The sequence below is a fragment of the Triturus cristatus genome, chromosome 12, assembly GCF_964204655.1.
Source record: "Triturus cristatus chromosome 12, aTriCri1.1, whole genome shotgun sequence".
NCBI lineage: Eukaryota > Metazoa > Chordata > Amphibia > Caudata > Salamandridae > Triturus > Triturus cristatus.
Genome location: NC_140595.1, coordinates 32,608,850 through 32,622,485, shown reverse-complemented (window position 1 = coordinate 32,622,485; position 13,636 = coordinate 32,608,850). Strand labels below are relative to the sequence as shown.

Here is a 13,636-nt window from a genome sequence, read left to right as displayed (position 1 = left end):
CTCTTCGGCAGCGGCCATCTTGGAATGGTCGGAGCCGTTTTCGAAGGAGACATCATCACAGTGGAGTTGCAAAGAGATCCAAGCCCAGGTGACCCCAGAGGCGGAAGACGAAGTCCAGAGTCGGCTGATGCAACTCCCACTCGTGGGTCGATGACGCAGACCTGCTGAGAGAATCCGCCTGAATGTTGAAAATGCCTGGTAGGTGGACTGCTGTTCGCGTGATCTGATGGACTATGGCCCAATCCCAGATCTTCTGAGCTAGCTGGGAAAGCAGCGGAGATTTGGTACCGCCCTGCTTGTTTAGATAGTGCATGCTCGTGGTGTTATCCATTTGAATGAGCACCGATTCCCCTTGAAGCAGAAGTCGAAACCATTTGAGCGCAAGGAAGATCGCCATCAGTCCTAGCCTGTTGATGTGCCAAGAACGTTGGGACAGATTCCACTTGCCTTTGATGGACAATCCTTGAAGGTGACCACCCCACTCTTCCAGGGAGGCATCTGTGGTAAGGACGAGCTCTGGAGCCCTTGCCAAGAAGGAAGTGCCTGTTGCGAGGTTGCGTCCACCAGCGCAGAGCTTGTTCCATGCGAGCGGTGACGAAGATCCGGTTGCTGAATGAACCGGACACCTGACGCCATTGCTTGTCCAGTTCTTCCTGAATTGGACGACCCTTCAGTCTGCAATGTGGGATCAAAGAAATGCAGGAGGACGCCATCCCCAGAAAGGACTTCACGATGCGGACCGAAACGGACCGTTTTGATCTGATGTGAGCTGCGAGCTGCAGGATCCGCTTCTGCCGGTTGTCGGAAACAAAAGCCATGGCCATGGAGGTATTGAGAGTAGCACCTAGGAAAGTTCTGTCAAGAGCTGGCGTGAACTGAGATTTTTGTGTGTTGACTGACAGTCCCAGAGATTGGAACAGAGTCCGACAAAACTGAGTGTCTAAGGATGCCTGATGGTAAGACTGAGACTTGATTAGACAATCGTCCAAATATGGGAAGATTTGAATGCCTCGCAATCGTAGATAGGCCACCACCGGGGCGAGGACCTTCTTAAAGACCCGGGGGGCGGAGCGGAGCCCAAAGGGCAGGACTCTGAATTGCAAGTCTCTCTGGCCTACACGGAAGCGCAGGTATTTTCTGTGGCGTGGTAGAATCGGCACATGGAAATAGGCATCCTGAAGATCGATTGTCGACATGAAGTCGTCTTGAGAGAGGAGCCGAAGAATTTCCCTCAGTGTAAGCGGGCGGAAATTCTGATCCTTTAGAAACTTGTTCAGAGCCCTCAGGTCGAGAATAGGGTGCCACTCTCCCAGACTTCTTTAGCACGTGGAAAAAAGGGAATAGAAACCCAGCCCCCTCGGAGTCTTTGAAACCACTTCGATGGCCCCTTTTTTGAGCATTAGTTTGATTTGTTGGAAAACCTCCTTGAGATGAGTGGGAGGAGGTCCGAGGGAATTTGACAAATTCCAGAGCAAGGCCTTTTGAAACGATGTCCAATACCCAACGGTCTGAAGTTATTAGTGACCAATTTGAAAAGAATTTCGAGATTCGTCCTCCAACTCGGATAGGGGGGGCCTTGAGAGGAGGGGGGTGTAAGCAAAGAAAGTAATTATTTCTTGGAAGAGGTTCCCCGATATTTAGACTTTCCCCTGTAGGACTTGTTAGTCTGTTGTTGATAAGACTGTGGAATCTGGGAGGAAAACGCAGATTTCCTTGATTGTATGGGCGGTATTGTGTTGATCCGCCACGAAAGGAGGAGTTGGTGCTGCGTCCGCGAGCACCCCGAAAAGGCTGTCTTTTAAACTGCAGCGTGCCAAGGGAACGAGCTGTTTCTGTGTCCTTTTTTATTGTTTGGAGCGCCTCATCCACGTGCTGGCCAAACAGCGACTCCCCATCAAAGGGCATGTCAAGGATTTTCGCCTGTACTTCCTGGCGAAAAGAAGCAGAGCGAAGCCAACCCTGCCTCCTTAGAACAGCTGCCCCAGCTAGCTGGCGAAAACCAGTTGAGGCAATATCCACAGAGCAATCGGTGATCTCCAAAGATGCTCTTTCTCCCTCCTGAAGAATCTTTAGAGCGTCCGCTCTAGAGGGCTTTGGGATGAGGTTTATGAAAGCAGCCATGCCTGTCCACATTTGGCAGTCGTAGCGACCTAAGATGGCTAGGGAATTCGCTGCTCTGACAGTTGTAGAGGCCATGGTTGAATTTTTTTTTCCAATGGCATCCAAGCGACTCCCATCACGGTCAGGTGGAGAGGTAAGCGGAGAAGACTGATTCCTTCAGCGACGTTGTGCCGCCTGGGTTATCACAGAATCCGGCTTAGGCTGGGATACCAGGCAAGCAGGAGAGGAGTCTGGAGCCTTATATTTCTTCTCCAACGCGGGAGAACTGCAGGAATTGAATTTGGTGTTTTCATCAATTGCATACCCTTGTTCCAGATGAAATCAACCATGGGCACGGCCCGAACTTGCTTCTGCGGCTAAGTTTTAAAATTATGTAAAAAGCAATCCTCCTCTCTCACTACCATTGGGAGATGAAAACGCTGTGCCGCCCTTTCCATCAATTGATGGAAACCTGTGATATCAACAGGAGGAGAATTCACCGGAGACCCTGGAGGCGGAGACGGCGAATTTATCTGGTAATCGTCCCAATCAGCCATAGTATCATCATCACCCAGGAGTTCACCGTCGTCTCTAACCGGAAGGACGTCAGCGTCACCCTCTGTAGGAGGTACTAGTAAAGAGACGGATGGTGTTGGTTTCGCCGCCGGCAGAGGCGGAGCTGGAGTGTTCGGAGGCGCTTCTCGTGGAGAGCCGTGGGAAGAAGGTGGGAAACGGCAGTTGTAATCCTCCAGCATAAATTGGAGATTAGAGATGAGGGATAATGGCAACTGTGCCATCGGAATCTGCGCAGGAGGTTCCTCCTCTTCCTCCTGATAATATAGGTCCACCTGGTCCTCATCGTCGTAATCTTGACACTTTATGAAAAGTTCCGATGAACTGCGAGCAGCCCGGAATGTGTTATGTATTTATTCATCCGAGGCAGAATCATCCTCATTGCCAGAGAGAAACAGTTGTGGCGGTGGTTGAGTTGCTGGTGGCACTGTAATGGAATCCACGAAGTACTAGAAGCAGCAGATTTCGTCGACGAGCCCGTCAACGGTCTGGCACGTTTATGAGAGGAAACATGCGCTGGGAGAGCCAGAGACGCCTGAGAGTGAGATCTCGGGGGCGTGGGCGTAGCAGCAGAGTGTAGTGGCACTTTAGCAACCTCCAGAAGGTGAAGCTTCCTCTTTTTAAGAAAGGGGGATGGCAAGTCATGCACACTGCTACGCTTAGAGGAGGCTCCAGTGCGTCCAGAAGCCACACTTCCGGCGTCAGAGAGAGGATTATCTGTGACTTTCAACTTTTGTAGCCACAGAAGGAGGCGGCCCTCTCTATCCTTTAGAGTCTTCTGAGAAAAAGTCCTACAAATTTTGCAGTTTACTACCTCATGGTCTGGATAGAGGCAGTATATACACTTCTCGTGAGGGTCCTCTGAAAAGAGCCTCAACTTCCCACAAGAAGCGCAAGGACGGAAAAGAGACTTCTTACTTGAAGACATCAGGAAAAACTGAAGATATCCAAAACCAGAGAAAAACTGAGCAGAGCTCAGGGAGACTCCCTTCACACGACGTGCGGTAGAAAATCTTAGGGCCTGAGCTTCTGAGGAGAAGGTTCTAGAGGGTGTTTGCGCCCGATTGGCTGGAGTTTTGGCAATAAAAATGACATGGATATGTCAGTAAAGTGATTTCTTTTTCAATGCATTCCTATGTGTCAATGTTATCCTATGGTACTTTTGACTTTGTATGTTATTTTAAAATATATAATGTTTATTTATATATGCATTTTATTCATATATATTTATATATATATAGATGAGGCTTATTGTTTTTTTATGTACCGTGTGTAGGAAGGTGGAATCTGACTATATGGTTGCCCTCACTTTTTCCCTGGCCTATCTGCTTACTCCCTTAAATGAGTGGTGTGCATACTAGATGCACTAGTGATTGGATAGTGTGGTACCGTATGAGCCCCTAGTATATGGTACCTTGGGTATCTAGGGCATTGGTACTTCACAGGCCTACCAGGGGCTGCAGCATGTATTATGCCATCCCTGGGAAGCATTCTCAATCTTGACACCACAGGCCTGCTACTGCAGCCTGTGTGAGGTAGTGTTAGCACTCCTCACTGAGGTATAGGTTCCTATATCTCACCATACACACACATATATAAACAGCCACCCCTATTGCAGGCCCTATCAATCCTGAGGGCAGGGTGCTTGGTTTACTATGTGAGGGTGTGCTTCTGCATGAACAGGACCCCTCTACAGCTGGCAGAGTCTATTCTCTGCTGCTGTTTGTGGATGCGGTTAAACCATATACTCTTAAGTGCATTATAACCTCGCGGTAAATGCTAACTTTGGAATGACTGCATCAAAACATGTAGTGTTTGGTGTCAAACAACTTGGAATCATACCCCCACACCAGTAACTGGTGTGGGAGTATGATCCCACCCTTCTAGAGGGAATGACATGTAGCCACTGTACTAAACGGTAGAAATCTAAAAGAGCGCTGGCATCACAAAATGGATGCCACCAGCACAGACACTGGGCTGCCCTCCTGCTGCTGACCGAAAATCGCAGTGGAGGAAGCCCAACAAAAGGCATCCTGTCACAGGGAGGTGTCACCACCTTCCAGACAGGATTTAGTGTATTGGAGCTGGGTGGGTGCACTCTTAGAGTGCTTTGAAGTCCTGCACTGGGGGAGCAGTAGGCTTCTCTGTGCATATGCCAGCTCAAACCGGTTCAGGGGCTACCTGCCCCTGCTCTGGCGCGAAACTGGACAAAGGGAAGTGGGTGTAACCACCCACTACCCTGATCCTCATAGAGGAGTGGTCATAGAGCTAGTCCCTCCCCTATCTTCACTATAAGATACCAAGCATTGCCAATGAGATTCAGATAACCCTGGACGACGCTCTACAAAGAAAAATCCTGGCCCTTCGACGTTCCACTACCTTTGGAAGACAGAAGAATCTCCCTTGGAGTCAAGGAGTGACTCCCCTGCTTGGCAGGCACCAGTAACTTGAATCAACTGTTGCAAACTTTCCCGCTCCCGCCGGAGTTCGAAGTCCCTGCTGCCCCGGAAGTGGATTTCCTGACTTCTCGACGGCCCCTGTGAGTCCCCAGCGAAGCTGTGGCGAGTGGATCCCACGAGTGACGAGGAACAGCAATACCCGGGGACCGTGCACTATTGTCAAGTGCAAACCCTAAACAACGTTCCATGAACTTGTGCATTGGACCATTTGTGGTCCAAGCCCCCAGCAGGTCTTGCACCAAAAATCAGCTGCCTACCTTGTCCCGAGTGACTGTGGGCTCCTGTAAAGCATTTCCTGAGGCGGCGTCTTCCTGGTCACTTGCCCGTTGGCTAGTGAGTCCCCCGAAGACTTTCTCATCGACTTAAAGGGCTCTCCTGGTTGCTCCAGGCCTGCCCTCACTTACCCTTGCTGGGTGAGTCCATCAGACCTTGCTGGTCTGCATCATCCACTATCTTCAGTCTACACAAGACTTGCAGTTGCCAAGTCTTGTTGGCTCCAATCCGGTCGCCGACACCGTCATCAGCTGCAGACGTCGTGGGACACTCTGAATCCAGCTGCTGGTCATCGTCGATCCCTCCTGGACCTTGTGAGCGAAGAGTCTAAACACCATCGACGACCTGAATCAACGAGACTTCTGTGGTCATCCATCTTGCTGGCCCCCGGTCACTGGCAAGTGACCTTGAACACTGTCTCTTCAATTTTCAGGTCCTCTTCATCTTCAATCCACCTTCGGATTCCAGTGGACACCTCTCCAGTCGTCACAAGCAGCAAGTCTTCATTGGTCTCCATTGAAAACAGCATCTCGACCCGACACCAAAAGACACCTTTGCACCCGGCTTCCCTGGGTGAGGTAACTCGTGCACTCCGGTGCCCAAGTGTGTGATGGCCCTCGAAGTACTTACCTTGTAAGTGGCTTGCTTGTTGACTTCCTCGAACTGCCATAAAACTTTAAAATACAAACCGCGACTTGCTCCATTGAAACCAATAGGAAACCCACGGCTGTGTTTAGACACTGCACGCGTCTCCCTTGGGCTTGTTACTTACCTGCTAACACTGCAGTAGTGAAGCCCCAGCGATTCCCAAGGCCCTAGGCTTTGTCATTTTGCAAGTGAACTTTGTTAACCCATTTTTTTAGTATATGGTCTGGTACGCCCCTAGGGCTCCAGCCATATTTGTGCTTAATTTATTGAGAACTGTTGACATTTGAATGTGTACCTGGCTTCTAATCTCATAAAAAGATTAGTAGAGTGTGTCTAGCAATAAATACATATATATTTGATATATATACCTGTGTGGTGTCCTTTCATTTGGTAATTCAAGAGATTATAAGGTAAAACAAGCTGCTTTACATTCCTCAGAGACTTAGCCTGAAGGCTGCTCTCCACAGCTGCCACTAGGATAGCTTTCTTTAAAAGGTTGTCTTAAACCTATCTACCATAAGGGTCGAATTGGACTGGTGCAAGGTGGCCACTATAACTAGTGACCAGCTTATGGCAGGCCAACTTCTCACACCGTGGGACTCCCACTTCGACGACGGGGAATATTCAAGCATGTGAATCTATGAAAGACATCCCATTACTGGAGAATAAAGCTTTTTGAAAGAATGAATGAGTAATTTGGGCATTTATTGGTGTCTGCACTTGTGACTAAGTCAACATCTGGAAAACCCTATTTCCAAAGATGTCTTGCAAAACCTAATTGTTTGGTACCCAATAGTGGTTCTAATGAATTACTCTAAGAGAATCTGCCTAGGCATTCTGAACTCCAGGTAGGTGCACTACTGTCCTGCTCAGGCTCAGGCTCCTTGCAATCGGCCATCTCCAAGTTGTTTGGGTTTTAGAGATAGAGCTCCGGATCTTGTGCCTTCCTGCTTTTTAATGCATTGTTTTTGTATTGTCTTTTGAAACAAGCATGAAAGACATTCTGAGGCTCAGTTAGGATGTTCTGAGAACTAGAGGCAATACCCTCAACTCTCGCAGGTTGATGTGGTAAGTTTTCTCTTTGTTGACCGCACCCCTTGGATCTGGAGACCATCCATGTAAGTTCATGATGGTCTGAGACAAGGTCTCCAATGAAAGGAAACACTTTTTAGGAGACTGATTGATCGGCACCACCAAGGAAGGGTGTCAACTGCATTGTGAGAGAGAGAGAGAGAGAGAGAGCTAAACTGAAGACCAACTGTCAGAGAGCTTGCACTACAGGTCTTCTAGCCACTGTACCAATGGTCTCATCTGCAGATGGGCATCTGGAGTAAGAACGATATATTGAGACGCAGAAGCATGCGTCCTAAAGATCCAGAGAGGTAAGGTACTCTCCTTTCAGGAGCATCAGAAGAACTTCCTGTAGGGTAACCATTTAAAAAGACTGTTTCTTCAGGAAATATTTTAACTTTTAAAGGATCACTATTGCTTTCCAATTCCCTATTTTTTCTTGACCAGGAAAAACCTGCAATAAAAACGTCGACTCCTTTCGGATTTCAACACTTTTTCTACTGCTCTTCTACTTCAGGAGGAGAAGAATAATTTCCGTCTCACACGTGTAGATGGTGCTCCTTCCTGAGTGGGTGGGTGGGTGGTTGGATGGTTGAGCGGCTTTAGTACCAATTCCAGTGGCCAGAATGTACTATTTAGAGCACCCAGCGATCCATGGTTATCTTCCTCCATGACGAGTTAAAGGGAGTGTGGGATGGTACTTTGGAGAAGCCAGACTCATTTTTGGTTATTCTTAGAGTGTGACTGAGCAACCAGCTTCCTTTTTCCTGATGGCTTTTAGCGTTCGTCTCTACTAGAGGAGTGATCATATCTGGTTTGTCTAGATGGGTATGATGGTCATCCCTAGCCTCTGTACAGAATGAAACCTCCTCTGTAAGCTTGGGAACGCCTACATTCATGAAAGAAAGAAGAAGGTGTATGCCTGTAATATAAGTCTCAAAGAGCATGTAGGGAAAGTGCCTGTTTTGATGTCCTGCAACACATTATCAACATGTTTGCTGAACAAAGTATGGCCGCAGAAAGGCAAGTCCAGTGTCTTGGCATGTATCTCTGCACAGAAGGCAGTGGATGTAAGACAATCTTGTCTCCGCAGACTGCTGCTCCTGCAAGCCGAAGGAAACTAGCATTTGACACATCCATTGCTGCATCAATAATGGCACTTGATGCATTAGCCGCTTTTTTTACGAAAGGCTATTACCCTTTTTCTCTCCTGTCCTAGAGTATGAGGCTGACACGGAGAGAAATGCTGTGCCTCACTTGACGGTCATAACAGCCTAGGATGTCACTTTGAAGTTGCTGCCATCAAACAGACTCTTCAGCCAAGATTATCTATATGTCTTTCATCTCTATCAGGAGGAGCAGATGCCAGAGTAATGAGTTTTTTGGTGGTCCCTGAGCTGCTGCCAGAATAATGGAATGTGGTTTGGGATGTCCAGTAAGACATGTCTGTGCAAACTCTGGCAGGCTGTATTTTTTCTCATAGGCGCGACTCTACCGCAGCTGGAATATGCATAAGATTGAGCCCTTCTTTCCAAACAAAATCCAGTAACGTAATGCTGCTCTTTAAAATCATAGCAGCAATGCTGCTCCACAATTGACATTGGAAGGTCAAACGTTTTGGCCAATCACTCTAATAAGGCATGAAAACAGGCGATAACATCAAGTCGAGAGTCTGATTGTGAAGGCGTCTTGTCGTCTTCCTGATGCAGAGTGCACTCTTCCATTCTATAGCTTGTTGTTCACCATTCACTTTCCAGACATTATCCACAAATGTGACTTCCTCCTCTGCTAGGTCCTAATTCTGATAGAAGTTTGTTGTATCCTGTGCCCCCATGTCTCCAGGCATCAGTGGGCCGGACACTGAGCTCGTGTTGGAGGCATGGTGGAGGCAGCGAAGCAACTGCCTACAGTTGCAGCTGCAGTGGAGGAGGCCGGGGCAGTGATGGAAGACGTGGTGGAGGTGACGGCATGGGTGGCCCAGGCCGTGGCACAAAGGGAGGACAGGGCTGTGGTTGCTGAGGGCTTAGCATTTGGAAAGTCTCTACCATTGGCTGCAGCACTGACACAAAGTCAACCAGAAGTTGCATTACAGACGTTCACTGAAACAGCTCACTGGACAAGTTTCTGAGGTGAATGTCTAGGGTTTGCAGGTCTCATAGTCCTCTAGGTACTCTTCTTCCTCATATGCCCCTTTTTCGGATCCAGGGACATAGTGCATATCTAGCTTTGCAGGTCTATACATAGTGTCAGACGCATGTTCTTGGTCCCTTAAGTCACTATGTAGCTCAGAACCAAATATAGACGTAACCAGCAGGGAAACCTTCGAGGGCAAATGTGCTAAAGCTGGAAGAAGCATTGCCATCTTCAATGGGGTAATTATCAAGGAGGTCACCAACAAAGTAGTTGTTTTCAGCGGCGGAGAGTGGTTGACGAGGATCTGACCATTGATGGGATCTTCTTAAATGTCAACAATGGTACGCTGCCAGAGGACTTTGCTGATGAGGTGGTCATCGGCAATGGAAACTTCATTGATGGCAGCAAGGTTTTTGTTGACAATGTGTGTGGGATCTCCAACATGACGTACAAGGACCTGGAATTTCATGCCATTTTTGTGCAGATGTTCCTCGCCTTTTTTGATGCTTCCTATAAGGAAGGCCTAGTCTTTTGAGAAAGTGGCAGGGGGTGCTACAGAGGTAATGTACAGTTGAGGAAGCTTCACATGCTTCCTTTATAGCACAGGAGCAGTGTAAGTGCTTGGAGGATCTCAATGATCCCTCGAAGAGGAGGCACCCCCTTTGGAAGGGGGCAATTTCATTTTCTTAAGTAGACAACCGCTTTTCGCTCTCCGTCTCGGTCATAGAGGCATTTGCTACCTGGAAAAATCCCTTGGGCCAGAAATGTGGAGAGAAGTCCACAAAATCTTCTAAATACAACTCACACGTTTGTCAAAGCTGAATTTAAGGCTCACATAAGTCCAGGGAAGGCGAAGTAGGTGTTAAGCTGTACCCAAAAAAAAGGCTTAACACAGGAACTGCAGTAGATATCTGAGCAAGGGTGGCCTCCAAGGACAGTAGAGAGCTCAGCACTTCCATGGCAATGGCTGTAGTTTGGGTAGTGTCAGATGAGGGGGATGTGCTTCCACGCCAACAGTGTTGTTGGGCTTATGGCATTTTAACACTGTTTACCATTCAGAATTGCAGGGGATTCCAAGACTAATGATTCAAGCGTGTGAATCTATGAATGAAACAAAGCTGGTTAAGTGAGAGGTCTTGTGTCCCAGTGTCACTTCACAGCACTTGAACAGGGGATGATTTTGAGAGGGAGTATTTAATTATGAAAAGTTTATAAACAGTGTGCTGTGAGATGGCGACAAGGTTAGCACAGCATGTATATCTACAGCTACACATGTCACAAACATTAGGTTACTGATATTTTCTGTTAAAATGGGAGCATTCTACTCCAATCTATGTCATACAGGCACAAAACCACAGATACAACTTCCGGTACAGAAGTGAAACGGTTTGAAGAGAGCAGAAAATAAACAGTCAGTGTCAATATCCTGACAGAATACTTTTTTTTTTTAATGTTGTGGGGGGGAAACTATATAAGAAGGCACTTACTTGAATAGTGATGGCAGCTTGCCTCAGCCTCAGATAATGTCTTCTCTCCACAACCATACGGAACCAGCTCTGCAGGAGGATGATTTTCCGGATCACTTCCTTGTGTAGTGTGTCTTGCAGTTTCTGACGCTCTGGCTCCTTCATGAATACCTTAAGAAGGATAAACATACACACCACAAACCATCAACAATTACTGAAGCAAATGCTGTACCTATTATGGCTATGCAATGGTATTTAACACAGTCATTTCTTATGTTTAAACCTAAAGACTTCGGATTCCCCCAGCAGAGACTTCATTCAGTGGAATCAGAGGGGTGGCTGACAGCATTGCCTTACAGATAACAACCACAGAATGTGCATTACTTTGCCCCAAGACAATAATGTCTGTAACAGGACTTGGAAAAACGGAATGTGAAAATCAAAATGCTGTCTATCTGTATAGGTTTCCATTGGCATACTGATGTTATCTAGTTTCTCTTACTCCACACTGCCTCTTTTTAAATTACCAGTGCACAAAAGTACAGGTTATTTCTGTCTAATGAACAGTGTCCACACTGCATTCTGCAATGAATTTATCAAAACACCCTGTTCAGAGCAGGGATTCTTGGTGTACTTATGGCTACCCAGGACTATTTTCTCAAACATGTGGGCAGTATACAATGTTTCTGGACAAAAACTAAGCCAATAGTATGGACTTCAAGCAGGGTCCTATTATCATAACTAGGACATGGAAATGAGATACCCAATACTGGTGGAGTAAACATGTGGCCCTTAAAAATAATTTCCACATTACAGAGGCCAATGACTCTATACTCCATTTTGAATTTATCTGTGATGTTCCGTGCAGCCTCTTCCACAACCGCTTTCTGCCAGTCACAGTGAGGTACAAAGCTGACCAGATGACTCAGAGGGTAAGTACTGGACACAGCTACCTGGAGCAACATACAGGTTATGAGTTCAGACAGAGCAAACTCTGTCTTGGTTCATTCAAAGTTTGATAAATTGGGCAATGACAACACTTGTAATTCAAAGCACTCATCTTGGAACCGCATAAGCTCTACACAAGGAAACAGCAAAAAAGCAGCATAACGCACCTCACAAAAACCAAATTATAATTTTTAACTTTTGCCTACAGAACTATGGTATCCAGTATAGACTTAGAATGGGCTTTGAGCCTGTCCCTTGCCCACAATTCAGCTGCCTTCGTTTCTACTATTTTCTCTTCCTCTTTCTTTCTCTCGTTTAAACTTCCAACCTGATTTCGTGCCTCCACTCTGTTCATCAGGTATGGCCATCTTGGAATAGATCTAAACATTCCAAGAAGGCTGCCCGTGCATATGCATGCATTCTTGTGCAGAGGCCAACTTGCAATGCTTTTTTATGGGCTTCAAGAAAAAACTTTCCAACATTGGCACTAAGGCCATCTGGGGGAACAAATACACTGGCAAAGCCAACAGGTCTGCACCCTGATGTAACAGGCGACAGCTTATGGCTTGGCCAATGTTTGTTGTATCTCTATGTTCTATTTGGGTATAGGGGAGAGTGGTGGTGTGGGGACTGTGCATGTATGAATGAATATAAATAGGACCCAGTGAACTATCACTCTTCCTTGCCTATTGCCTTCGATCTCAACTACCCCACACAACAAACTTTAGTATTCTTCGCCACCTCCCCCATTCGAACAAAACCAAATTTAAAAGGAAAAAAGCAGAACAGACTCTTTAGATCGACAAACATAAATAAAATGTTGTGTCAGAGGAAGAGCTCTAGCAAATACATAATCAGTTTCTATACATTTTGAAAAATCTGGAGACCTTACTTGGTCTCTATTGTTACCAAGAATGTACCATCAATTCTTGGCATTTGTGCGTTGAAGATGGTTTGGAAATCAGCACCTTGGTTTCTCAACATTCTCATGCTCCACACTGGAATTAGCCTCATTGTTATTTCCGAGGGAGGGTCAATTCCTGGGCAGTTTGTCTATTTCAGGTCATAACAATTTGCTTATAAAGCACAGATCTAGCGGAAGAACACTGGAGCGCTGAACAAAGAGGCACCAAATGCTGGTAGGATGCAGAGAGATGATTCAAGATAACGTACATAGCCATGCAGGGTTGTGTTTTTTTAAAGGAAATCAGTGGGTCACAGAGGTGGTTATGGGAGTGCGATGCTACTATTTAGGAACAGATTAATTACCCCTCAACAGAGGAGTGTCCAATCCTTCACCGTATACGAGGAGGGTGGGACTGTTCAACTGTCACAGCCAATGAAATTATATGTTACTTTGTTATTATTTTGCGTTGACCCAATTGATTTTTAAGTGTTTCGGACAATTAAATGTGGAAGCGCTGAGAGTTACAGTTTTCTACCATATACAGCAAGTTTTGCAAATAATCAAGGTATCATGTGTTAGCCACTGCATATGTGTCCTGGGTGCCTGAAATGTGGCAGTGTTTCTTTAATCCCTTGCTGAGGTGTGCAGCAGAGTAGAGCGTGATTCTCTAGCATATATTCAAGAAAGACTGTCTCCATCCAAAGAGGAACTAAGCAGTGGATCTGAAATCTGCTTTCAGGGTGTAGGGGAGTGTGGCAGTCGAATGAGGGCACAGAGGCACCGGTTAGGTTGAGCCTGCTGCCTGGGATTTGTTTTGGCTCTCATATGTATGAACTAATGTTCAGGGCGTCTGAATGTGAAGGCGGGAGGTCTTCATTTTGTTTGTGGGAGGATCGGCATTCTGTTTCAAAGCACTGAGGTAGAAGAGGTGTGTGTTTGAAGGACTTGATGGAGATTAGGATGGCATGTTGTTGGACAAAGAGGTAGGTTCTTATTTTTAAATGTCTTAAAAGAGGTTGAAATTCATGGGATGTGAGACAGAGGTGGGAAAGGATAGC

The 13,636-nt window shown here is 46.5% G+C and overlaps 1 protein-coding gene across 13 annotated transcripts in view; it reads right to left on the bottom strand.

Moving 5' to 3' along the window:
• The window catches only part of LOC146772312 (unconventional myosin-IXb-like), a 373,359-nt gene that overhangs the window by 145,511 nt on the left and 214,212 nt on the right, over positions 1-13,636 (bottom strand). For all 13 annotated transcript variants that reach the window (XM_085638103.1, XM_085638105.1, XM_085638104.1 and 10 more), the window contains one exon: positions 10,745-10,894. In XM_085638103.1, coding sequence (XP_085494229.1) covers positions 10,745-10,894 — 150 coding nt within the window. The remainder of the gene's footprint in view (positions 1-10,744; positions 10,895-13,636) is intronic.